The following is a 27,506-nucleotide window of genomic DNA, read 5'->3' on the forward strand; positions in this document are numbered from 1 at the left end:
CTATTTGCTGGAATCAGAGACTAGCTGCCATCTTGGAACCATAGGTAACATTAACCAAAATTTGTTATTATAATTTTAACTGTATACACCATCTCTATCCTGCACATATTAAGAATATCTTTTAACATGGATGTGGTAAATCAGCGATTCATTCAGAATTTAATCTTGGGGAGCAAAGTTTAACAGATAAAAAAATTTTTAATGCAAATTCAATAACATTCCCACCTTATGTGACCACTAATTTATAAGTAATACAGAAATAGAAGACGTGACACAATATAAATAAATACAAATTTTAATTAGGAAAAGATTTTTGGAAAATTTTCTAGTGTTTGTTTTGTTTTCCTTTTTCTTTGACAGAGCTCCCTTTTCCCCCCTCTGGATGCACCACTGTAGTAAATATAGCTATACCTCACAGTGGGAGTAGGAGGGATGGTGAGAGATGACATATCCAAATCAAATCTCTTTGAAAACTATTGATATTCCAACCCAAACTCTTTAGTAGTTTGTGTTTGTACTTTAGTAATAGGTTGGTATGTTTATTGTCTTGGCTACCCGAATATTGGTAGATGCTAATATTTTAAATATGATGATAAGTCCTATTTCTATATTAAAATTATAAATCATCATCATCATCAGAGGCCAATAAAGAACCAAAAGAAGGGCTAAACTCAAAAATGAAAAATATTTGAATAATTATATGTACAGATTGCTTCATGTATCTTGGCTATACTCCATTGTGGTTCTGGAAGTTTCGTAAAGTTTAAGCACTTATTTATGGCAACACACAGGGACTTTGTCACAGAGTCATCACACAGTCTGCTTCTTTCAATAAGTAAATAGGCTGGTTACTGTTATTGTGCACTTTTATAACCCAGTCAAGATTAATGAAACCAGATGTATGGTGCCTTTTATTAAAATGTGCAAGATTATTGTATCGTGGATGGTCAAATAAACCATATTTTCCATCATAAATGTTTATAAAAACAACATGTTTATGTCTAAACAAATGAATTTTAATTTTTTTGTGTCAATAGAAAGGGCTTAAATCCGTCATAGAGCAGCCTTGCTTATTACAATTATCTTAAGAAAGAGTTGCAAGAATAAGCTGTGAAATAGCCTTAATCATGGAAAATATTTTTAGTTTTAAAAGATTTTAAGTGACTATAAGCAATAAATTAATAAATAACCACAAAAATTAATATAAATAATTGATTTTATAAAAGCTTTACAAAATTTAGTCCTAATTTATCATAGTTTGAATCATTAAAATATGTATTAAAATAGTCAAATTCTTCATTTAAAGTGATAAAAAAAAATAACAACACTGTAAAGTTTTAAATATATTTAAATTATAACCATATTAAGAGTAGAAGAGTAAATAAATTATATTCACTCTTCTGTAATTTATACCTCTGAAATAATCAGAAGTATATATTTGTACAGTACATTTTGTATATATTTTAAGATGCAACTTTCTGTACATAATTAATAATATAATTGAATACAGTAAAACTTGTCTAAAGCAAATCTGCTACAAAACAAAAATCTGTCTAAATGGAAAATAAATTTAAGTCAAAAACAATGTCTAATGTAGAAGCAGAACCTTTTTTTGGTAGCCAACTGTATATCATAACCCGAGTAAAGTTTTTCAGTGTAACATTAGCTATATAAATATCTCAAAGCCTGATATTTTATAATGAAATCAAACAATTACTGGATTTAAAATCAGGCTACTTTATCACACCTATTAATAATTAAATATTGAGTAATTTGGTACTAGAGGTAGGCATTAGGTATCATCTCTTATTAAATTTAATAATTATAATTAAATTAATATTTATTAAATAATTTAGAATATTCTCGAAAAAATATTTAAATTTAATAAGAGATAGTACCAAATTACTCAGTATTTAATTATTAATAGTAGCAGTAAAGTAACCCAATTTAAATCTGGTAATCATTTGGTAACATTTGCTAAATTTTATATCATAATTAATGCTTTAACTTGACTCAGATCTTATGTCAAACTTCTTGATAATAAGTTACAGTGTGTCATTTTTTTCTTTGTTTAGATTGTACTTTCATTGTCTGAAAAGTACAATCTTAATGGGACAATACAACACTGCTCTCTCTCACTCCAATTCTAGAAGACTTAATTAATAAAAACCTAACCTTCTCTATATCAAAAAGAAAATGGAAACCTGCCAAAATAGAATATTCTGGCCAGCACTATTGCATTCCATTTTAAACAGGTTTTACTGTATTTATAATTTAAATATCAGAAAAATATATATCATAAAATATCCTTCAATCTTTTTTCTCTTCTTTCTTCCCAACTTTGCACATCAATAGATACCTGGCATCCGCAAAACATGATTAAAAAAACTGGAAGAAGTGGTACTGGATAACCTATAAAAATTTCATTTATTTTCAATTATATGTAGAACATAAAAAGTAACATTAAATAAAAATTGCAATTATAAACAATTTAAAAAATATTAGGAATTACATTCTAAATTTCTTCCAAAAATCTATTGTTAGCATTTTGTGACACTCTATATTGTTTTTAATTTATAATAATTTTATACATACAGTATAAGGTAGGAATAAAGCCCAAAAAAGGCCAATAATTTTACCTTTGTCTAGTTAATATGGCAAAAATCCTAAAGAAAACATACTTTCAAACTTGTAATTTCAAGCTTTGCAGCCAATCCTTGTATTGGATAAATAATGTTAGCCAGATTAAGAAATCTGTTTTCAGCTTAATAACAATTTTGAAATTCAAATTTGTTGAAATATAATTCCATTCAATATAATTCATAAAAGTTATTTTTATAAAAACTAATTATTACCAGAGCACATCACTATGTCACTTTTGGTGCTGCAAGACATGGATTTTTGATTGTGGGATATTTAAAATGTGTGAATTATTGAGGACATTTTAAATTAAAATTCTTTTTTTCTTTTATAACCACTGAGTAATGTATTTAGAAAGCATGTGACTGAACAATATCCTTTATTTGATAATTTCTTACATTTGCTAAGATGCATTTCAAGCACAGTTCCTCCTCAGTTAAAAATCTGAGATATTAAAAAACAAAAAAATATTTTATTTTGAAGATTTCAGATTATTCTGGTAACATATTTAATGTTCCATTTTTAGCTGTAACATTTTGATCTTTTGTAATACATCTGCTTTCATTCCATCTGTCCGTGAAACCAGCGTAGCCTTTATATACACATACACACACACAACGTATGTACGTGGGATTTTTAAACTGACTCAAATTTTAAAAATTGTGTTCAGAAATAGTTGCATTTACCAAAATACACTGCACAAAATAAATATACAAAGATAGAATCCTTTAATCACTTGTGGATTAAGAATGTATAAGCATATTTTTAACATTATCTATAATTGATCTACAGATCATATATATATATATATATATATATGTTTTTCATGTATCTTCTTATATACTAGGATATACAAAATGTATTAGATTATTATTAAGCATTAAGAATTTCATATATAAAAAAAAAATCTCTCAGAATATTATTATTTCTTAAAATATAAAAATAGTAAACCATACATAAAAGTTTGTAGCAAATTACTCTCTGAAAAACGACATTTAAATTTAACAGTTCACTTAAATTTAAAAAAACTAGTTTGTCTTTTTTTCTTTAAAATTTATCATACAATTTTTAAAAATGTATGTAATAGCAAGAACATTCAGTGAAAAATATTCCTTTTTCTCTCACTGTTATATTTGTCTTCTGAAGATAGAATTGTGAGAACCTGGGCTAGTATTTTTTTTTTTTTTTTTAATTTTGTACTTTTTGTAAATTAAAAGGGGAAATTATTTTATTTTTACAAATTCAACTGAGGAACTTCACAATATTTTCCCACCAATAACCCTTTCTTTGTGGGTGACATATTCCAATAAAAACTACTCAGCAAGGGAAGTCTCACAAAAATTGAGATTGGACTAACCACCAACTCCCTGCATGACCTTACCAAATTTGATCATCAAAATACCAGGGGGAACAACCCCAAATAAAAAAAAGAGGGGAAAAAAGTCAAGAGAGATTTTGCCTGTCTGTTTTGAAGTGTATGCTCATCCCCACCGGGCTCCATCGCCAATCTTCCCAATTTTCCACCCTTTCCACTGGACCTTGGCCTCTTCAAACTAACGAACAATCAATTGGACAATAACTGTTATGGATTTTACTCTTATGAACTTTGGGATTCAAGACTCATCATAACTAAGTGAGAGACTCTCCTTCTCCTTGCTAGGATGTCAAAGCTGGCCAGCAACTGTCAAACATTATAGATCGAGGTACTTATCAACCTGCATATGCAACTGTAAACATACACTCTCTCATTTTGGCATGCATTAAGACTCTCTTCTCTATTTTTATTTTCTTTGTAAATTTTTTCCCACTTGAAAAATAAATATTTGTTGTTTGCTGGTTAAATGCATAGTGGAGTGCATTATTTCCAGTGTGCTGTCTCTCGACTCCCTCCTCCATCCTGGACTCATTCATTCCTTATACACAACTGCTCACATGATAATTATTTGGAAGATTCCTGTGCACCTAAAGTCACAGGTGGTGTCAGTCCTGACTTGAGCACTGCCGACATAATGGTCACATAATAATGAATTCCAAAATGTTTCCCAAAATAATCAAATCTTATGATGCAACCAACTGTTGTTTTATTAACTTTATAAATGGAAGGATGTTTTATTATAGAAAATTTTCAAATAATAAAACTGAAAATACACTATAAATAGCTAAAACATACATACTTAGAAAAACTATTATTTAACTAAATTATCAACTTACCAAAAATAATTTTATTTACAAAATGCATCCCAACTTCATAATTTGACAAGAAAAACATACAAGATAAGCACATTAATATAAAAGAAAAAGTTCCAAAAAATGCTCTAATATGTCTGTATACAATTGGATGAGATATTTCTTTCTGAAAATATAAATACAATAAAATTTTAAATAATTTTTAAAACTGATTTAACTATACTTAATTTAATTATAATCTTAACACTTAAGAAAACGGAAATACTTTCACAGCAATAATTTACTTGTTTTTTATGTTATTGTAGGGTTGCAAATAATTTTAAAACATTACCGATTTATTTCAAATAATTTATCTATTCGAAATAAACTATTTTAGACAGCGTCATAATTTAAAAACAAATCATTAATCAATTACTTTTACAGTAATTAACAAACAGACCTTTTGCATTGTTAATTTTTAAGATTATGTGGAATGTTAACAGGTTTATATAAATATTATTATAGATATAAATCAATTAGCATGACTTGTAGCATACAAATGAATGTTATTAATCTTAATTGTTCAGTGAAAACTTTTAATTTAACAAAATTTTCTGCAATTTTAAAAGCTGTCTTTTGGTAACAGATCTTCTCAAAGAAAACACTGAATTTTATATAAATATATATATACAATATCATTATATAATTATAAGATCAATTTAAAATTATTTTAATTCTGATTTAATAAAAATTTTTGTGTTCTAGATAGTAATTTGCTAACTTTTACATTTTCTATTCACATTTACATATATTACACACATGCACAAATACACACAATCCAAATAAAGTTACTATATTCAAAATTAAGCAAATACACAAACCAAATATGAAGAGATTACATAAATATATGGTATAATAAAATGTAATCAAAATTGCAACCTTTTAATTGAATCACAATTAAAATAATTTTAAATTATAATGCTTTTTGATAAGAATACTGAAGTCACTTGTGTATTTAGAACTATTAATTAAATTTTATATTTATTCTATTGTCAATTTTTTTTTCTTTTTGAGATATAAAGCTCAATGAACTGAAGTTGTCTTCAGAAAATCCAAAAAAAAAAATCAACAAATTTTTCAGTTTGGTTCATAACTTTCTTCAGTAATACAAACAAGAATTAATTTCATTAAAAATAGATTTTTTTTTATGGAACTATAATTCTTGTTTGTCAAAAATCTATTTTAAAGTGTCTTTTTTAAGAAATTATTGTGTTGCGAATGTCATGCTCCGCTGATATGGCTGCCAAGTGAAGACTAAAGTCAAGGCATAGCTACCCAAACAAGTGTTATATTAAGCTTCTGTGTTATTGGTATGTGTGTCAACATCTATAAACTTCCTAACAATGTGACATGTTATTATCCAAATTGCTTTTTGTCCATTGACTTATTTATTATGTTTTGTGCTAGTGCATTTTTCATGCAGATGGACTTATCACACCGGACAGTCATGGAACAAAGAAATTGATACACTTTTTTCATTTCCTATGTGTATTTATTGCAAAATGCATTTCAGACCTATCAGGTCTCTCATCAGTCCCCATACATAGATTTCAATATTCAATACAAAATATAAATTTGATGAGTTCAGGCTGAATCGTGGTGTCACACAACAGTAATTTACATGCATTCAGTACATCATTTTTTCACATCTGCTTTTAACATTGCTTTTGGGTGTGTTTCTTTCTGGTTTACAAGTACCGTATTTTACGGACTTGAAGATAGAGTAAGAAGGCTGTCTGCAGACTTTGCCTTGAATGGAAGAGGAGGGGTTACGAAGTAAGGATTGGGGTGAGGGGAAGAGGTGGGAGGATAGTTGATAGGGATAGAGTGTGAAGGGAAGATAGTGTAGTGGGAACACATTGGCGTCTTGCACCGCAATTATTAAGTAATAAAAACAAATAGAAGATAATACAGCATGCCAATTTGGCGACGATGAGTACAATATACAAGGTGAAAATATACATGAAAGGCAGTGAATGGAAATACAATAAGCAGTTTACAATAAATAATAACAGAAGCAGAACCCGTGGTTCTGGAGCCTTACGTTGTAAGGCTATTCTTGAGGATGTCACAATTGGACGCAAAAGTCATTAGGTGTTTAAAGCAGTCCTTATTGGAGCAGAACACCTTCCAGTCAGGTGGCCAAGCATGTCCATTAGATAGACAGTAGAGGATCAGTTGCCTGCGTTCTATGTCATAGGTCTTGCAATCCAGTAGAATATGCTGGGCGTTGCCTATAGCAGCGCTATCGCAGTTGCACACATCGTCATTTCGCTTTTTTATTCTGTTCAGGTAACTAGGGAAATTCCCATGGCCGGTGAGCAGTTGCGTAAGATTGAATGAAGGAGTAAGGTAGTTCATTTTTTGGCGTTCGACTATGGATGGTAAGAAAAGGTACGTGAGTCTGCCCGTGGTGGACGAAGACCATTCGGTCTGCCACAGGTTAGTTGCCATGACGTAGGTGAGATTGTGGATGTAGGTGAAGGGAAGTGAGTTGAAAGCCGTTTCAAGATTACTGCCGGCAGCACGTTTGGCTAATTCGTCCGCTCTCTCGTTTCCGCCGACTCCCTGATGACCTGGCACCCAGCAAAACGAGACGGCCTTTCTTTTGCTAAGACTGTTGGCCAGATGAACAACTTTTACACCTGTGGCGGTGCTCTTTCTGCTGCCGCTGATGATCCGGAGAACGTAGCGGCTATCCGTGAAGAAGGTAGCTGACCCTTTGAGTTTCTGATTGTTAGTTGTAAAGTAAACAAGGGCCTTATACATGGCCCATAATTCAGCCTGGTTATTAGTACATTTGGAATTAAGTTTATAGTACTCTTCGTGTACCACAGAATTATCGACACCGTTGTAGACCACCAGGGCCGCACCAGTTCCCTTCTCATTTCTGGCACCATCAGTGTAAATATGCCAGTTTGTGCTTGGATTAGTAGTATCTCTCTCAAATTTGATCAAGACATTGTTCCTTTCAGCTGGGTGGAAGTTCTTAGTCGGGTCATTGTAGTAATTGTCTATATCATAGGATTTGATTTGCTTTAGCGTTTGGATTCCATCTGGAGGATATTTGTTTTCTGCAGCTATAGTCTTCAAATCGTCCTCACTACAGTTTTGCAGGTCGGTTGTTGTAAGATTCCAAGTCCAGACCAGATTTTTAATTTTGATGTGAATAGGCATTAGATTAGCGACTGTCAGAAGAGCATCTGTAGGGGCCGTGCGGTACGCCCTGCAAATGCGAATAGCGAAGGTACGCTGGACAGACAGGATTTTTCGCTTATTATGGACAATGTCCACCCGATGTCCCCAGATTTGAGCCGCATACAGCAAAGCCGGCTCAATTGCACCTTTGTAGATAAGTCTACAGTGCTTCGGGCCTAGACCCCATGTGTTCCTAGCAATGTGGTAAATCATGTTTGCCTTCTGGCTTACCTTTTTGCACAGTTCATCAATATGAGTTGACCAACTCAGAGTTGGGTCCAGTATTACACCAAGATACTTCATATGCGACGTTATCTTGATTTTATGGTTATTAATGTACAAACACAGGGGCCTCTGTAATTGTTTTCTATTAGACTTTTTCGTGCACACGAGTGCCTCACATTTTTGATGGTTTATTGGGAGTTTGTTGTCTATACTCCATTGGTTGATGTCGTTGAGGACCTCATTGCCTATCCTTTGAAGGACATTACAGTTCTGGTGTTGTATCATGACAATGGTGTCGTCTGCGAATCCTTGTATCTTAACATGATCAGTTGTTGGAAGCAGGTTGAGTAGGTTGTTATACATTAGGTTCCACAGCCCAGGCCCGCTGCGTGAACCTTGGGGGCAACCTCTTTCTATATTTTTAATAATATTTATATTGTTGGATAGGCAGCCAGCTTTCCTATTGGTCAGGTAATTATCCAGCAGCTGATAGATATTTTGCGGACATTTCATTTCCCTTAAACTATATTTAAGCACCGGCCACCAGAGGTGGTCGAACGCCTTCTTGAAGTCGATGCTAATGAGGAGTGCGTGACGGTCTTTATCCCATGCAGTTTTTATGAAAGTTGTTACGTTTCCAATAGCAGTAATTGTGGATCTACCTGGTCTGAACCCATGCTGGTTGGTATTTAGTATATTATTTTTTTCAACATGCCAATTGATTCTATCTATCATCAGCCCGTCGAGTACTTTACCCATAACTGGGAGCAGGCTTATTGGCCTATAGTCTTTTCTTTCCACTGGGTTAACTGTTTTCGGGATGAATTTTACGTTAGCTATTTTCCATGAATCGGGAAAGTAGCCCACCCTTAGGCACCCATTGTAAAGAATGACGAAAGCTATTGGGATTTCAGCAAACGCCTCTTTTACCACCTCCGCAGTAATACCGTCATGCCCTGGGGCTTTTTTATTAGCCAGGGAGCGGATCGCTTGTTGCACCTCTTTAAAAGAAAACCATTTATCGTTGGTTTCGCTGTAAATGTCCTCGAGATTTATACGTATTCGTTGGTGAGTAGGTGAGTCATCTGTTTGACTGTCGTTGGGGAAATGGAAATCAAGAAGCTTCTGTAGATTACTGCTAATTGAATAGTTATTGGTTTGAGGATTGGTGTCAGTAACATTCGGCAGGGTTGCCTTCCTTTTATTTTTGAACGCGATCTTATAGGGCTCGCCCCAGGGGTCCACCGTTGATCTTCCGCAAAATTCCCGCCACGCCGTCGTTCTTGCTTTGTTAATATTAGCTTTGTAAGTCCGTAGAGCATTGGCATAATCCCTACTTTGCTGTTCTCTTCGTTCTGTGTTTCGTTCTTTTAACCATTTCTTTCTTAATCTTTTGATTTTCCTCTTTTCACGGTCTAAATCATCGTTCCACCAGTGCGTACGGTTTTTCTTTAATTTCTGTCTGGAAGAAATCTTGAGGGCTTCGACAATAGATTGTGTCATATGGTTCACATAATTGTCAATCCTTTCATGGGTGTTTAGTTCTGTAAATTGAAAGTTCCTCCATTTTTCTGCGAAAGAGGCCCGGAAGTATTCCCAGTTAGTTATAGTGCTATAATAGTTAGTGACATGATCCTTAATTTGCTGGTGATGTTGTAGAGTAGTCAGAATATATCGGTGATCACTCGCCGAATCTTTCGATAAAGTTGTACAATCTTTCACGATACTACCCACTTCCGTGGGGTATTTTACGGACTATAAGACGCTAGGGACTATAAGACGCACCTTAATTTTTAAGCAATTTTTTAAAAAAAATACCTATAAGACGCACCTGAATTTTGGAGACAATTTTTCGAAGAAAAAAGTGCATCTTATAGTCCGTAAAATACAGTATGTTGGTTTGTTTATTTTCCTCCTTTTCCCATCTGTTAGGAAACCCTCCCAAGATTCATGTAGCTGTAGATCTGTGTTTTCATTAATGTGACATGTGTTCAATATTGTGACTTTCTGCAGTGTCATGTATATGTTTTTATTAAGGTTTAATGTTTCTAGACTTTTGTGTAGTAATATGTGGTATAACACCAGTAGAAGAGAGGACAACAGGTACAATAAATACCTTATCTGCTCAAGAAAATGCCTTATCTGCTCATTTCTTGAGCAAGTGGAGTGTACTCATTGATTTTTTCTATGTGTGCAATTTTTATGTTGAGTGTTTGGAACAGAGATGTCTATTATTATAAGTGATCTTACTGCATTTCTCAATGAGAGAGGCATCAGATCTATTGTGATGTATGTATTGTTTTATTATTATTGTGATAATAATAAAAAAATATAATAATAATAATTATTATTATTATTATAATTTAAAGCAGCATTATTAGAACTTTTTTATTGGATGTTATTAAGAAATTATTTTCTATTGTTATATGCTGCTAGTTATGATCATCATTTATATATATATGTATATATTAATATAAATAATAAAATTTTTACCTTACGAAATGTCTTTGAATTAATTTCAGAGGAAAACTTTTCTACAACAACACCCAGGAAACTTAACAAACTCCAAACACAAATTGATTTTCCCATGCCATGCCAGATACAAACAAATGCAAAACAAAGGAAACAACCAAAGACTTTAAAAATACTTTTTCTTTTACCATATCCAACAACAGGATAATAAATATATCTAGAAAAATTAAAATTATAAACCTGAAATTATTATTTTAAAAAAAAATATATCAAAATTAAATATTAGAAACAATATTTAAAATATTTTACATTTTATAAAATTTGCAGATTCAGCAAAAAACTCATAATTAAAAACTTAAAATAGATAGAGAAAATTTATTTTTAATTAAAAAAAGTTTAATAAAAAAAATCTTTAACAATTGATGATGATAATTTTGCAGCAAATTGTAAGAAGTGGACAGTCATAATATATATATCTATTTTGCATTTTTTTTTTTAATTTTTAGATTTATTTATATTTTATAGTTTGACATAGTTGAACTTATATTTATGTATGAAATTTTATTCTAATTGAAAGTTTACATTTTCTTTATTAAATACTATATTTGATAAATTAACATTATAATGATAGAAGAAAATCAATCATTAACTAAATATAATGTATTTTAAAAATTACATTACATAAAATTTGCGTATCAAAATTAAACCATGCATTAAGATTATGCACTCAATTTAGCTCAATTCTCAATGGTATATACTCTTGGAAGATAACAAAAATATTTTAATTCTGAAATATTAAATTCAAATTTATTTTCCATTCAATATAAACAGATGATCTATTCCATATCCACTGGTGGCTTAAATACAAGAGACTTAAAATAACTTAAAACTAAATAAAAAGTTTAAAATTTAATATTATATTTAAAAATTTAATTATGAAAATTATAAATAAAATAAATAAATATATATACACAGTATATATATTTAATGCAAACTTATTTATTACATATACAAACATAATGAAATCCAATATATTAGTAATATGCCAAACAACTGCTGTATTAAATCAGGTTATTTCTCCACAATTATTTAAAATTAATTTCTAAATAATTTGTCACTAGAAGCAGGTGTTAAGTGCCATCCCTTATTAAATCTAATAATTTTAATAAATAATTTAAAATATTCTAGAAGAAAAGAATTAGCCCAGAGCAGGACTCAAACCCACAACTCCTGCTTACTGTGCAAATGTGTTGTCAGTTACACTACTTGGACCTCCAAACAAATCTCCTCTTTCAGACATTTAATTATGATCCTTGGTTACTTATGCAAACTGGAAATGCCTTCAGTGTCCTCATTCTATAATCACCCACTTAATGTCTGGAAGAAATCAGTCTGGAGGTCTGGGTAGTGTAAATGACAACACATTCGCACTGTAAGGAGTTGTGGGTTCAAGTCCTGCTCTGGGCCAATTCTTTTCTTCCCAAAAATTCTAAATTATTTATAAAAATTAATTTAATAATAATTATTAAATTTGATAAGAGATGACACAATGCCTGCTTCTAATGACAAATTATTTAGAAATTAATAAAAATAATTGTGGAGAAGTAGCCCGATTTAATATGGCAGTCGTTAAGCATATTACTTATTTATTAGTTTTATATAGTCCAGAAAATTTAACATTTATTATGAAATATTTCACTGTCCTAAGTGCTTTGATATATAATTTTTTTTATTCAGAAAAATTATCAGTAAATTTTTCATTCCTTGAATGATTTAAAATGAAAAATAAAGTAAACATTGCTATACTTTTATACAAAAAATGTGCTAATTTTGTTTTAATTTACAAAATATCACAAATCTTAGGTTTACCAATAATACAAAACCTAAAAATTTTATATGAAATTCACTTACTCTGATAACCATAAATGTAAACCCCTATCAAAATACCTGTAAATAAATATTATTATTAAATAAATGTATATATAAGAAAACAACTAAGTAAAAATCATGAAACTATTAAATTTAATACATAATCACATGAAAAAAACTGTTAAATTCAATTAAACAAACAACTAAAAATTACAAGACTATAATTAACCTTAAAATATTTTAAACTTCATTATCAAAAACACATCAGATATATAAGAAGTCCTTAGAATAAATCAAATAAATAGAAAGCTTTAAAAAAAAAAAAACTGTTCCTTTGCTATCTTCTAAAGACATGACATATCTCTAATAATTACTTTATGAAAATTGTTAAAAATTAAGCTGTGAATTAAAATAGTAACAAAAAAAATTATTTGCTACAAGTGTACTGTATGTTAATGATTTTCATAGTGAGAGGTATAAATGTACCGTACCAACCACTAAATTTTCAAATTATTTCTTTTGATCCTTTAGAAGATTATGCATCTGGTTTTTAAACAATTATAGAAACATTTATACAAATCATATTCAGCATTTTTTGGAATATACAGTGTATCTAAGTTTTTAAGTGAATTTTTGATAATAAATGAAACAGAAAATACATATATTAATAATAATAATATAAAATTAAATTCTATACATAAATTTTCTTTAAAAAATATATACCTACCTCCACTGATAAGAAGATAAATGAATTCTACTTATGCATTTAGGTGGTGGTGGAAAAGTAAATTGTTCAACTTGAGCAAATAATCCTGCTATGCCATATATTACAAAATATTTTAAATAGAATAGCACAGGTAGACTATAACCTAATCCACAGAGTGTCCAACTATCCAGTTTATGCAGAAGACTTGGATAAAACTGCATTGCAGAACAATACAGAAAATGTAGAAGAAATTCGACAATCCAGTATGATAAAACATATCGCAATAACTGGATTATCACTGAACGTATTCTTTCCCGTGTCCATTTAATACGAGAAGCTGTAATCTACAAAATAAAATTTTATAAATATTTATAGTCACATTGTCAATAATAATATATAAATTTTGGAGTTGCTGAAACTATATTTTGAAATTAAAAATAAAGATAATGCAAATTATTAAATGTTCTATCTGATATTCTAGAGTAAAGTCATAAATATTATATATCGATTTGAAATTTCTAGTTAACATGAAATAATTAAGTGAAAAAATTTTTTAAACTGTTTTACTATATTAAAAATTGTTTAAAATAAGTATAAAATAATAAAAACAAAATTAGGTACTTGAATACTTTAGATATATCTGTATATTTAAAGTGAAATTTCAATCTACAATTAGAGAAAATTAATCATCAAGAACTTGCTAAACAAATTTCAAAAAACATTTGATCCCAATGGCAGATGTTGTCATCCTAAATTTACATTTATGTGGGAAACAACTTAAGTTATATTAACAAAACTTATGTCTAAGTTACCTTGCAGTTATTATGACACTAGATTATCACATTTTTTAAGCTACTTTTTACTTTTTACATCTCCTTTTATATTGCTATCACACCTACACGTAAACATTCACTCATAGTTTTTCAATGAGAATTTTGACCTATGAGCCATCCTAACTCATAAATGAGACAATTGTGTTCTAATTTTTTTAATTTGAGCATACAGTAGACCCCCCTGTAACATGGATTCGTATAAGACGGATTCATATAACACGGCGGAAAAATTGTGATCGTGTTTGTATAACACGCTAAAAGAGGCTCGTATAACACTGTAAAAGAATGAGACAGATTGTCATGGCCGACTCGTGTCTCGACAGGATTGGTCGAATCTGGACCAATAGCGGACGAGCAGCGGACCTACTTGAGAGCTACCAGCATAGCGAGGATGCTGATTGGATGACCGCCGTCCAGCGGCACGTGTATACATGGACAGTTTAGGCGGGAAAGTTGTGTTTTCTTGTGAAAAAAAAAACATTTATTATTCAACAGCCATAAAAATTGTTGTCATGTAGTGCCTTAAACCTGATTACTAAAGAAAGTTATTTTAAATATAACAAGTTAATCGCTTTGGTCTGTGAACGGCTCATGTATTTGTAAAATCTAAGTGACTCGTACAATACGGATTCATATAACACGGAACGTATCTACCGTGTTATAAGGGGGTCTACTGTATTTCTTGATATTCTATCAATAATATTGATCACAAAATTTTTGATTTTAATATTTTGAAAGAATTAAAGTTAAAATAGTCTAAAAAGATTTTGTACCAAAAAAAGCAACTTGAATTAGATTTATATTTAAAGCTTCTTTAACAAATATATAAATTTATTAAATTACATAATGTTATCTTATTTACTGTAATGTTTCTGATGATTTTTAAAAATTATAATAAAAAATAGATTAAATTTTCAAACATTTCAAAATCAAAATTTATAGTACAAAAAATTATATTTCTGTTAATACTTCTAAAGAAATGGATCCCAAAACAAATATTTTTTAATGTTAATTTTGCAGCTGTAGTATGAACACTTATTAACACTGAAAAATTAACATAATAATATATTTTTATACATTTGCAATATAAAAATATATTTTATATTAAATTATTTTTTCCAATCAGAATTGCAGAAATATTAATATTTCAAAAATCATAATTATAATTTTCAATGTCAATGTACTTTTTTCAAACTGACTTCAAATATTAAACACAGTAACAAACCGTAATGTTTTAATAAACTCTGACATTAACTAGACACCAACCAAATGCCGAAACTCTATCGGGCTAGTTTAAGGCTAATCACTAAATGAATTACGTACCAATTTGGCTCTAGAGGTAAGCATTAGGCGCCATCTCGTATTAACATTAATAATTATAATTTAATTAATTAATTTAAATAATTTAGAACTGCTGGGAAAAACGGACATTAACAATGTAATTTATCAAATTACAGGTTCAAATCTCACTTCATTTATGAATATTTGTGTTTTGAAACTTAAAAAAAATACATCAATCCTATTTTAATTTTGAATAACATGATATCGCAGCCATAGTAGCATTCCTCTTACTAAATAGAACACAGTAAGAATTTAAGAATGTGATTAATTATTAATAACTCTACTTCTTACCTGTTTCCTAAAACAGTTGTAATTTATAAGTGGTCCAGTAAAAAACACAGGCAAATATAAACAATAAGCAATTACTCCAACTATTTCTTCAAAAGAAAATTTCAAAACTTTTCCATTGATTTTGTCTACAGAAAAACTGACGCATCTTGCCATTAACCATCCCAAACCAATATCAAAAAGAAAACTTTTAGTTTCATCTTCAATAAAAATTTTCTGTAATATAAAAATAATTACTTAATATTAAAAATATGCATTTATCATAAATCAGGTCTTATGTAGTAAGTACATTTAAACATTTTATTGTATGATTAATGCCAATTAATGTTTATTTGTATCAATGATGTAATTTTGTAAATATTGTTAAATTATAACCATTCACTGCAAAAGTTTGAACACTTACTATGAGTTATATAAAATTAATGACAATCCTTACAGAAGATAAAGAACAAAAGATGTTGAAAGCATTAAACATCCTATTTATTGCATTATTATTTGCTATAATTTAAAAAAAATTAAAACAATTAATTGATTTATTGATGCGAGGCATGAGAAAATCACATTGTAGACTGCTGTATTTACTTGCATATAAGACGACCTCGCATATAGGACGAGGTGTAACTTTAAAGATCAAAATAAAGAAAATTAGGTTTATTAATACAATTCTAATTTTATTTTGTTTAATCACAAGTAAAATATCAAATGAACATAAATGCACACATTGTCCTACAAAAATTACTGTCATTTTAAACTTTTAAGGAAAATCTTGTAAAATCGACATCATAATTTGTTCACGTAAAGCTGGACAATCGGGGACCTTTTTTTTTCCAATTCTTAACAGTTGAATCCATTCTCTGTCGATTACACTTATGAGTTTCTCCAAATTCTGATTTCCGAGTAATCATCTGTTTTCATGTGGGAATGGATTAAAACATATATCGTGCTCCCATGTGATTTTGGAATTTCAATCTGGAATTCAATTCAAAAGCTTTCCTTTTCCTATTGCTATTTGTCTTTTACTCCTGACAATATACAAGAACGATTCAAACGACCTACATAAAATACTTTTGTTTTAAAACACAAGAGGCTAAGCATCCGGTAAAAAATGCGAATACATGGTTGACAAAAATTATTTGCAAAAACGCAAAGAATCTTTTGCTTGCACATATAGGGCAACCTAAAAATTTGAAGCAGTGATAAATAAATAAAAACCTTGTCTTATATGCAAGCAAATACAGTACATAACTTCAATTTTGCTTAACACTCACAGGTTCCATTCATCATTACTCAGGAGAAGTCTTCATTGCGAATCAATCACAAGATAGACTTCTTTATCATCTGCTAGAGAGTGAGAAACACACAAGTAAAATTCAATGTGTTCAAACACGTAGGAATGTATTTTTATATATGAAGATTTTAAATTATAGTTTAAGTGTAAATATAACATTAAAAAATCTTACTTATACATTTTACATTTTGATACAACTATATATGGTATCAAAATCAAGAATTCATTTTCAAGAGTTTAATTAAAGTAATAATTCTAATAATAATCTAAATAAATTTAGAAATGTAAATCTAAAAATGAATGATTGATATTATCTCAGAAGCGAAACTTCCTTCATTAATAATGAAATTTTCATCACTTAACAAGTAAAACGGCAAAACCATTTTTGGGATGAGACTATGTCTCAGAGAGTGCGAACAATGCATGCACAAATCTCACACTCGTACCTGTTTGTAGAAACAGTCTCAGCATTTTCTATTTTCTTTTGACCCAGTTCTCGGTTCCTTGCTACCTACAAATCTGGTTTATTTCATGTGCGGACGATTTGGGCACCAAACACTCAGTGCCAAATTGCAACTCCTGACATGTACTCCTTCATACGTCTAAGGTGCGCAGCTGTTGACAGCAGCACAATTTTAGAGACGAGACATGGTCTCATCAAAAATAACAGTCACTTTGTAACAAATCATTATTGTTTATATCAACAAGATTGAAGAAATGCCATTTTAAATTAAAATAACACAAAACAAATATAACTGAAAACAGAATTTAGCATAGTTATAAAACATGTATGCATTATATACTAATGTTGCAATGAATAGTATATTCAGCCTCAGGCCGAATACCAAATATTCAGCTTGATTAACACACGTACGAAAATTGGCATGCAAACCGTATTATGGCAAGGACCCTGCTCTCTATTGGCCCGTTGTCACTACGCTTTGCCAATCGCATTAATTCTTGACAGTTGTAGTGGACAGACGTGAGCATCATGGCAGTATGTGATAAGAGATTATATCAAATGTGGATAACAATGAAATGACCTACACGTGTAAATAACAGAAAAGGAACAGAAGGATTGAAGCACTCACTAATGGAAAACCATTAGTGAGTGCTTCAATCCTGACTTTACTGTTGAACAGCACATTACACCAATTGCTGGTGTGCTGATCTGGGACCCATCTCATATGACAGTTGGGCACCCCCTAGTAATGATGCAAAGGATATTGACAGCATAGTGGTACATTCAAGAAATTCTGTACCTTCAAGCTGTTTCCTTTCATAGAGGGGGATACAAACAGCTATTTTCCAACAAGATAATGCTCTGCTATACACAGCTAGATTTTCCAGAAATATCTCCATCAATTTCTTTAGTCTGCCCAATCTCCAGATTTGTCACCCATTGAGCATTTGCAAAACCAGAGGGGTCATCAGCTTCATCTATCTATGAGTGCGAGGGATCTGGAGTGGCAGTTATAGCATTTGTAGAAAAATCTGTCACAGGATAGCCTGTAAGCCTTAATGGCTGACTATATCATCACATATATCCAGACAAAGGGATATACTATAATGTACTAAAGCATTTTTAAATTGTACCATTGTTTCAAACAGAATTGTTCCTTTACTTTGATATTGTGGTCATTTATCATCATCATCATATTCAAACTAATAACGTTTCATTTAATTTAAATGCTTCCTTTTTTTGGTGCATAAAATTTTGTCAGTGAGTAAATTTTATGTAAAAGTAGATTCATTACATTAAATCTCTACTACTGCACTTTTAAATACTGTGGTGTAATTTACAATCTGTTAATTCTATCAATCAGATCTTCTCTATATAATTTTTCCAATTATTAATCATCCCATGTTAGCTATTTGTTCACTTGATGGATGGACCCAAATACACATAAACGGATGCTGATTCACTTAAAACAAATATAATTTTTATATCTGTTCCAACTGAAGATGTCCATGTAATATGATGACAGTATTTTCATTTCTGTGTTTTTTTTGAATTATTTCATTCATTATCATCAATATTGTCTTATTTTCTCACCTATTACTTATACAAAATATTATATTTAAGATAGCAATACAATAATAATTAATTCAAATAAAATATATTCCTTTACCTTTATGTTTCCATAATGTGAATAGCTTGTTGCATACAGAGCACAAACAGCAATAGCGAGGCATAAGATTTGATTTGAAGTTTTACAAATCATATATGTAAAACATATACAACTCAAGTAAAATAATGTAGGAATAATCCCAATAAAATTGATGAAAAATGCAACTGAATATACACTGTAGAACAATGACAGATACTGTAAAAAAATTCAAATATTTATTTTATATGTAAAATGCTTTTAATTTCTCAATTATTATTATTTGAATAACTACAGGTACTCCTCACTTTACGATCTATCTGCTTAATGACCACTCGCACTTACGACCAATCGAGTTTCGACCTGCAATTTGGGGAATCTCCTTTCTCGGCTTGAGTGTCGGTCAGTGGCGAATGGCGACATGCGCACTAAGCATACTATAATAGGCTTGCGCACACTATAATAGTCTTATAGTACTATAATAGGCTAATAGCGTACTATAATAGTCTTTTTATGAATAAATTTGAAGTTTGTTGCATAATTTGGATAATTTTACAACGATCCTATATTCCCGGCGCAAGCTCCTCGCTTATCAGCGTAGTCGCTGGAACGGAACTTGGTCGTAAAGTGAGGAGTACCTGTAATTTAAAATAACAAAACTTTCTTACGTAACATTCATTATCAAAATTTTTCAATAATTTAAATTTTATCATCTTAAATAATTTAATTTTATATAAATTATTAATTCCTAACAAGATCAGTTTATCATCTTTGTCATTAAATAACAACTTTATATTTTTATAATCAATACTTCTATTAGTTGAAGTTTTATGAAAAGTAATCAATAATTTTACAGTTTCAAAAATTATTTGTACTAAATCAATCATTTTTAATGTAGATATTTAGAAACTAACCGAGATAAAATCTGCAATAATCATATTTCATAAATATCATACTGAAATTTATATTATAATTCATTAGCTTTATATAAAATCATTATCATCTCCCATTTCAACATTTTGTTGGATCAGGATAGTCAGTCTTTAACTATAGACTTTTTAAAGTATTTAAACAAATACAATGCTGGGTATTTTCTAGAATGGTGTTTTGCTTAATTAAATTAATCAATATATTATAAATGAAAGTAACAGGAATAAGTTAACTCTTTCAGAGTTTTTCTAGAAATCTAAATTTAGTTACAGTGGACCCCCGATATAACGCGCATATCGGGTGGGAAACAACACCTGCGTTATACTGAGCGGCGCGGTGGCGACACAATAAATTTACTCAGAACGATTTGAACTATATACTGAAACCTCCCATCAACTACATACATATTATGTTTTTTATTAAAAAACCCAATTTATTTATTAAGTGTTTTATTAAAATTCACATAACATAGTTATACATCTTAATAAGTACATACTGTATAATTGTTACTGTACATACTGTAGCTTGTCTTTTCTTTTACTCATCGTGCATACAATAATTAAACACTATTCAAAATACATGCAGGAACTCAATACATAAACAATTACTCAATATGCAGTAACAATAAAATGTGCTACTTATTAACGCCGCACGGACCTGTATATATGTGTTTGAGCTTATCACGTCGCAAACATCGAGTGTACAGTATAGCTACTATAACCTACTATAACCGAGCTATATACTACTATAGCTACTATAACCACACTATAACCGAGTGTACAGTATAGCTAACAGCACTATAACGAAGGTCCACTGTATTAAGTATTTTCATGTTTTTATTTACTTATTTTCAGAATGCAAAATATATTAATAAACTCAGTGAAATGGAATCTCTAAAATACGTAATAAACTTCATAATCTAAACTTATAGAAAAAACCTGTTAGTTAGAATATGTTAGAATAAACTAAATTTTGTGATGATTTAAAATAAATTTTAAAGAATTACAATATTTCTGAAAAATAAAAAAATTTTTTTATTTGCAGTAATGTCCAATGTTGAAAGTAATCCACAACAATCCAATAGGAACTAATAAAAGGACTGAAGGATTTAGGCCATAAAACTGACTATAAAATAGTGATAACTAGGAGAAAAAATTTCAAATTTTATAAATATATAAAAACTTAAGAGAGAATAGCATTATCTATTAAGTAATAGAAGAAACTAATACAGAGTATAAAAAATATTCGACTTCAATTTGTTATATTGAATTTTTTATTGCCAAATTACAGTATATTACTGAATTAATATTTTAAATTTAATTTTCCTGATTTATAAATTTATACAGATATTACTGGAAAAATATCATTTAGTTTAATTTAAAATTTTTACGATTAAAGTTATCTGCAGATTCTTATTAAAATTATTCTGTGAATACAACATACTCAGAACACCTTGTAAATTTGCAGCCGTATTTACTAAATACTAACGTTTTCGGTCGTAGTGATAAGTTATGCAGTCTACGACGAGTTATTACTCTGCGGAATGCTTAACATTGTTAACATTATCATTTCATTATGTTTATTTCCATGATAAATCTGAAATACTTCCATAAACTTGTCAGAATTTCCTGACAACATACAAGAGAACCCAAGAACATTTAGAATAAACTGACTTTTTTCCTGCTAAATATCGAATATTTTATGTATTTATTCCGTACATAAAATATTCGATAATTAACAACAATTATTTGAATTACATTAAAAATAAACACGACAAAATGAAATACTCTAGATCATTATAATTAACATAATTATACTAAGTAGTTTATAATAGTTTTACCTCACAATTTTTTCTTAAAAATATTTGAGTGGCGATAATTTGTCCAACAATCCATATCCAAGTTAAATTAATGGCATTTTTGAAAAACATCCATTCACTATCTGAAATATCCTATTAAATAACAATGTAAATCAATTTTAACATTTGAGGAAATAGTTACACTGTTGATATATATTAATTAAACTTTGTGTCAATAGTTTTAGTTCATGCATATATAAGACAGTTTAAGCTTTAGTTTATAAACTTTTTATTTAATAATGAGTAACTATTGATTGTGACATCATCATAATGTCAGTCTGCAATTTTTAATCATCTTTTAATTTAAAAAAATCACATGACTTCCAGTCCAAACTGGAAGTTCATGTATAGTTAATAAGAGTCTCCAGCCCGTAAGCTTTCCACACCTGGTATGTATTTTACTGGTGCCTGTCATCTGTCTAACTCTGTACTGGATAAAATTTTGAATTAAAATCTCATGATTTCCTGTCTAAACCGTAAATTCATATATATTTAATTGGGGCCTCCAGCCCATAAGTTTTCCATATCTGGTCTCAATTTACATCTATCTTTGTTCTTGAGATTAATGAAGGGCAGACAGATGAATGACAGTAAGAATGTACAGGTCTGCAATTTGTAAACTGCAGCCCAATTACCCTATAGAAAGCTAGACCTGATACAAAAAAAATCCAACAACAAGTTGCTTAATTTCCCTGGCAACATTTAAAACTGTGTGTGACTCCATCTGTTATGATAATTTATTAAAAAACTTTTTATATTTTTAATTATTATAAAATGGCAAAAAGCTTAATTTTGAGGGTTTTATAAAAATTGTAAACACTAAAAACAAGTAAATCATCGTTATCGTTAAGTCCAATCCCACTTGAGATACGACACACAACTCCCCCACAATTTCCCCAATCCCGATCTTTAATTGTCAAAATTTAATAGCATTAATCCTCCTAATACAGAAACCTTCCTGTAAAATTTCAGAAATTTTTGAAAAAAACACAGTAGTTATTAAGCTTCAAAGAGGATGAACAAAACTGTGCCCCCAACCAGTGGCGTAGCAAACATAACTGGCACCCGAGCACAACACTTTATTGGCACCTCCCACCTCCTCCAGAAACACATATAGTTTGTCTTGGAGACCATTTGGGCACCCCTCTGTGAGTGGCACCTGGTGCATGATACACCGCCTCACTATGCCACTGCCCCCAACATCCATACATACAAAAAAAAGCCCGATTTTTGTTTTTGCGTTTCTTAATGTTTCTAGGTCCCAAGTCCAAAAATATAAAATCTGGAGAGGGTCATTTTTTTTGATTGATTGCAATACTTTCTCTCTGTTTACATAAGAGCCAGGAAAGTAAAAATGTTATCACGATTGTTGTTTCTTGTCACTGGTTTGCATTTTTTTTTAATATTATTTTAAATAATTAATCAAACTCATTAACTCAACTAACTTCAAATCAATCTAAAACATAAGCTAAAGAAAGGAAATGAAAACCTAAATTCTTATATTAGATATTATTTCTTGAATGATTATTATTATTATAAGAATATTCATAATATAGTTATAAAACTGTTTTTGAGTTTATGTCTTACACTCAACTATCAAAGTTGAAAGTAAACTTTAGTCATTAATTTATTAAAATAAACCTATATACAAAAAATTATTTTCAAAAATTTCTTGATGTAATTTTAATACAATTCCTAAGAACAGCATTGGTTTATCTCAGGATCTAAATATTTAATATCTGTTTTACATAAATAATAATAATATCTTTTTAAACAATACCAACAAACTTCTACAATACTGGCGACATGTAAAGTGCCAAAGGCACCTTACATTTCACCAGTATACTTACCATTGTTTATATGATGGGTTCAGCTGTCACTTTCTTTGAAATATTCTGATTAGACAACCCATTTCATAGATAGAAAGTCCAGACTTTGTATGAACATGACTTTCCTTATTAGGTACAATTTGTACAGTGGTTTCTGTAACAAAGTGACCACAATTTACCACTATGGTGCTCTTTACAGATGAAATTTTGTTAAGAGAAAGCTTTCAACTTATAAAAGTCATGTGTGAAAGAATCTGCATATAGCCTATGGATGTTGGAAACTCTAAATTTGAATAATGAACACAATAAAAGATGGGAAATGACATAACTGTAAGGATTTTTGTAATCATTTTTCACTCTCTAACAATCTCACCAAGTAATGTTGGGTTCCCTGCTAACACCCACAGCATGGACAACTTTAGCCCCTCTAGTGTCTTAAGATACTATCACCCGAAGGTTTCTAAATCTTTATCATGATTAATAATTTTTAATGAAGTCAATAGATTGCCAGTAGATTGTAATTTTATGTGAAAATAACAATGTTAATCTTTAATTTGATTTTTTCCAAGCTATCTACTTAATTTTTGTTTAATTTTAAATATTTGTAATAATCTTACCCTATTTAATTATATTTAAAATCAAATTCTATTTTACATTTAATTGTCAAACATAATTTAAGCATAATTTTTGTAATTAAAACATTTTCATCATAAAAACATTCTTGATGGAATTTGGCATCATAGTATAAAAATATTAAAACTATTTTACAAATACAATATCTAAAAATTTTATTATATAAGTAAAAAAAATTCCTAGCTAAATATGTTTTGTATTTAAAAAAAAACTACCATTACTCTTGTAGTACATACCTGTTTCCTGTTTAAAATTTTCCATCCTTTTTGAAAATCTCCAGAATATAAAGAAGGAAGAGCTCCTGAAGAAGAAAATATTTATTTATTTTGTAACTGTAAACCATGTGATCTATATAAATTGATATGAAGAAAAATATTACTTATTTAACTATAAAATCCGTGTGTGTGTTGGTGTATATTTCATTTATGAAATAGACACCAATGCACACATGGATTTTTTTCCTTTTCCCCCCCATATTTTGGGTTTAGGGAACCTCAAACCTTGAGATTTGCAATAAACTCAAAGGGTCAAATTTGACACAATTCTCAATTCTTTTCCTTCTTATATACAGTATATATAACAGCTGGGAAAGTAAAATCAGTGTTTAATACTATTAACTGTTTATTTTTTCTCTATAAATATACACATTTATATAGTAGCATTTATAGTATTTTCCAAATTTTTTACATTCAATTTTTTACTTTCAAAATATTATCATCAGTACTTTTCCATATCTCATTTCTTGACAAGAATGTAGAATAGACACAATAATTGTCTTTCCACTCTACATTTATTATTTTAAAAATGTATATTGTCTGTTATTCTATTAATGACAAACAATACACCTCTTTTGATAAATGGACAATATTGTCTGCTAATTATTAAGAAATTTTTCCATTTATCAAAAGTTGGCCTTAAACAATAAAGGTTGCCACCCCATTTTCTTTTTATATCAGTTCCAATTAACCCATATCATTTGTTGTGGTCAATAGAGTGGTCTAGTTTGTTTCATTCATTTTTAAGGAGTTTTAATCCCTAAAGATGAGCTGGTTAAGCTTAAATCCAATTATAACTTTTGTGAATAAAAATACTTCAATAAATCTACTAGTCAGCCGTGTTTGAAGTTGCATAATAGGTTTTAGAGTTTGTTAAGTTAGTTATTTCTAAAGCATTCTTTAAACGGTATCTAGAAACAATGTAAAATGTTTAATATTAATTCCACAAGCTGTTTTTCCTATAATATCTCAAAAAAGATAAAAATGTTTAAATATTTAAATAAAGTATATCCTTTTTTCTATTACTTCAATAAGCACACCATATCATTTACAATTCAACCAGGGATACATTTCAGAATCAGTGAAAATGGGATCTAAAACTGATTGAATTTCAGTTATTTTTTAAAAGTTTATTTATTTATTGATCTATAAATTGGTAATATTTTATTAATGTGTTACTAATATTGCTCTATTCGAAAATTAATTTGGCAATCTAATATTAAAAACAAGCAAAACTAGGACAGTCCCTGGAAATCGGGGATATCTGATCACCCTAACTTTAACATTAACCATCACAGGAAAATAATTAACATTCAAATACTAAATAGACAATTAGACAAATAAATGATTAACTCTAACATTTATTTACACTGGGAAAATGTTTATTAAACATTCAAAAACATTTTCAATTTGTTCTACAAGTCATCTTCGGGTGCAAAATAATTCCCTTACAATCACATCTGTTAATTTTTGTTACACGTTTGTTTGTTCATTTATTTGTTCACTTATGTTTATAAAAACTTTTTATCAAATTTTTATATTGGTTATTTTGTTGTGTTATACATTTATTTAGTTTAAGTTGATATGTTCTGAGATCCATCAATAACTTTCCAAAACTGGTATATATTAATTTAAACACATACAAGACACCAACACAGCATAACTCAAATTACTAATTTTTACTAATTAGTATATAATCGGCTTGCTGTATGGTAGATTTCAATGTAAATCCGTCTCTCTAAACCGAAAAAGTCTGGTAGACGTATCTTACAGCACTTGCTGTAAGATACGTCTACCAGACTTTTTTGGTTTGCAGAGATGGATTTACATTGAAATTTTTACTAACATTTTCATCTGAATATAACAGACATCTTCAGGTATATATATATATATATATATATATATATATATATATAATGCAGAGGAAAACAAATAAATTAAAATCAAACAAGTTTTTACAAACACATCACCCGACAAAAACATTAGTAAAAATTAGTAATTTCAGGTTTGCTGGTGTAGGTGTCTTGTTCCAAGATACATATTTAAATATGCTCAAATATAGAAATTTGCCAGTTAAGAATTTTCTATATGTAACAGTTAACAGTTTGTATTTTGCAAAATGTCTAATTAGTCAAAATGTTTAATTAACATTTTCTCATCATAATTAGATGTTTGAGTGTTCGTGATTTATTTATTTTAACTACTTTAATATATTGTGTCAAATTTGAAACAATCATTCTAAAATATAATTTGTAATTGTTAACAAATCAATAACTATATAATAAAAAATTTTATTAATATAAAATAATTTCAAAAATAGCATTTGAATACATACTTGATGATTCTTTACTGAAACCATAAAGAGAATAACAGCAACTTCCTGACCAAATAATCCAGTAAAAAATTCCAAGTTTCATTCTTCATACATATTCTAAACTAAAATAAATCAGAACTTTTCTATTCAATTAGTTGCAAAGATAGAACTGAATAATTCATAATTTATATTAAAAATAATAACCATAAACAGTAGCATACTTTATAAGGTCATAATTATGAAAGTTGATAATAGTTGATAATATTTCTTGTTTATTTAGAATTCACAGTACGTAGCAATTCCTTATCTATATTTATTAAACGCAAAATAATTCTTTATTTAGTTGTTTTCACTTCATAATGTTACAAATCGTTAGAAAAAAAAACACATGATTAAGTCCTTAACACACAAAATACTGAAATCATTTAATGCCAACTGTAATGCTCATTAAAAATATTCTAAATTTCGCAGGG

At 29.4% G+C, this 27,506-nt stretch overlaps 1 protein-coding gene across 1 annotated transcript; it reads right to left on the reverse strand.

Moving 5' to 3' along the window:
* Positions 1–1,231: 1,231 nt before the first annotated feature.
* Positions 1,232–27,506, reverse strand: rasp (protein-cysteine N-palmitoyltransferase Rasp). Its single transcript, XM_067288624.1, has 11 exons — positions 27,255–27,506; positions 27,055–27,155; positions 24,681–24,745; positions 21,965–22,075; positions 19,219–19,413; positions 15,802–16,014; positions 13,358–13,680; positions 12,673–12,708; positions 10,783–10,978; positions 4,852–4,993; positions 1,232–2,412 (listed from the first exon to the last, which is right to left on the reverse strand). Exons 2-11 carry the CDS (start codon positions 27,134–27,136, stop codon positions 2,297–2,299), a joined length of 1,479 nt encoding a protein of 492 aa, XP_067144725.1. The 5' UTR covers positions 27,137–27,155; positions 27,255–27,506; the 3' UTR covers positions 1,232–2,296.

The sequence above is a fragment of the Centruroides vittatus genome, unplaced genomic scaffold (genome assembly GCF_030686945.1).
Source record: "Centruroides vittatus isolate TY-2023 unplaced genomic scaffold, ASM3068694v2 scaffold_861, whole genome shotgun sequence".
Classification (NCBI taxonomy): Eukaryota; Metazoa; Arthropoda; class Arachnida; order Scorpiones; family Buthidae; genus Centruroides; species Centruroides vittatus.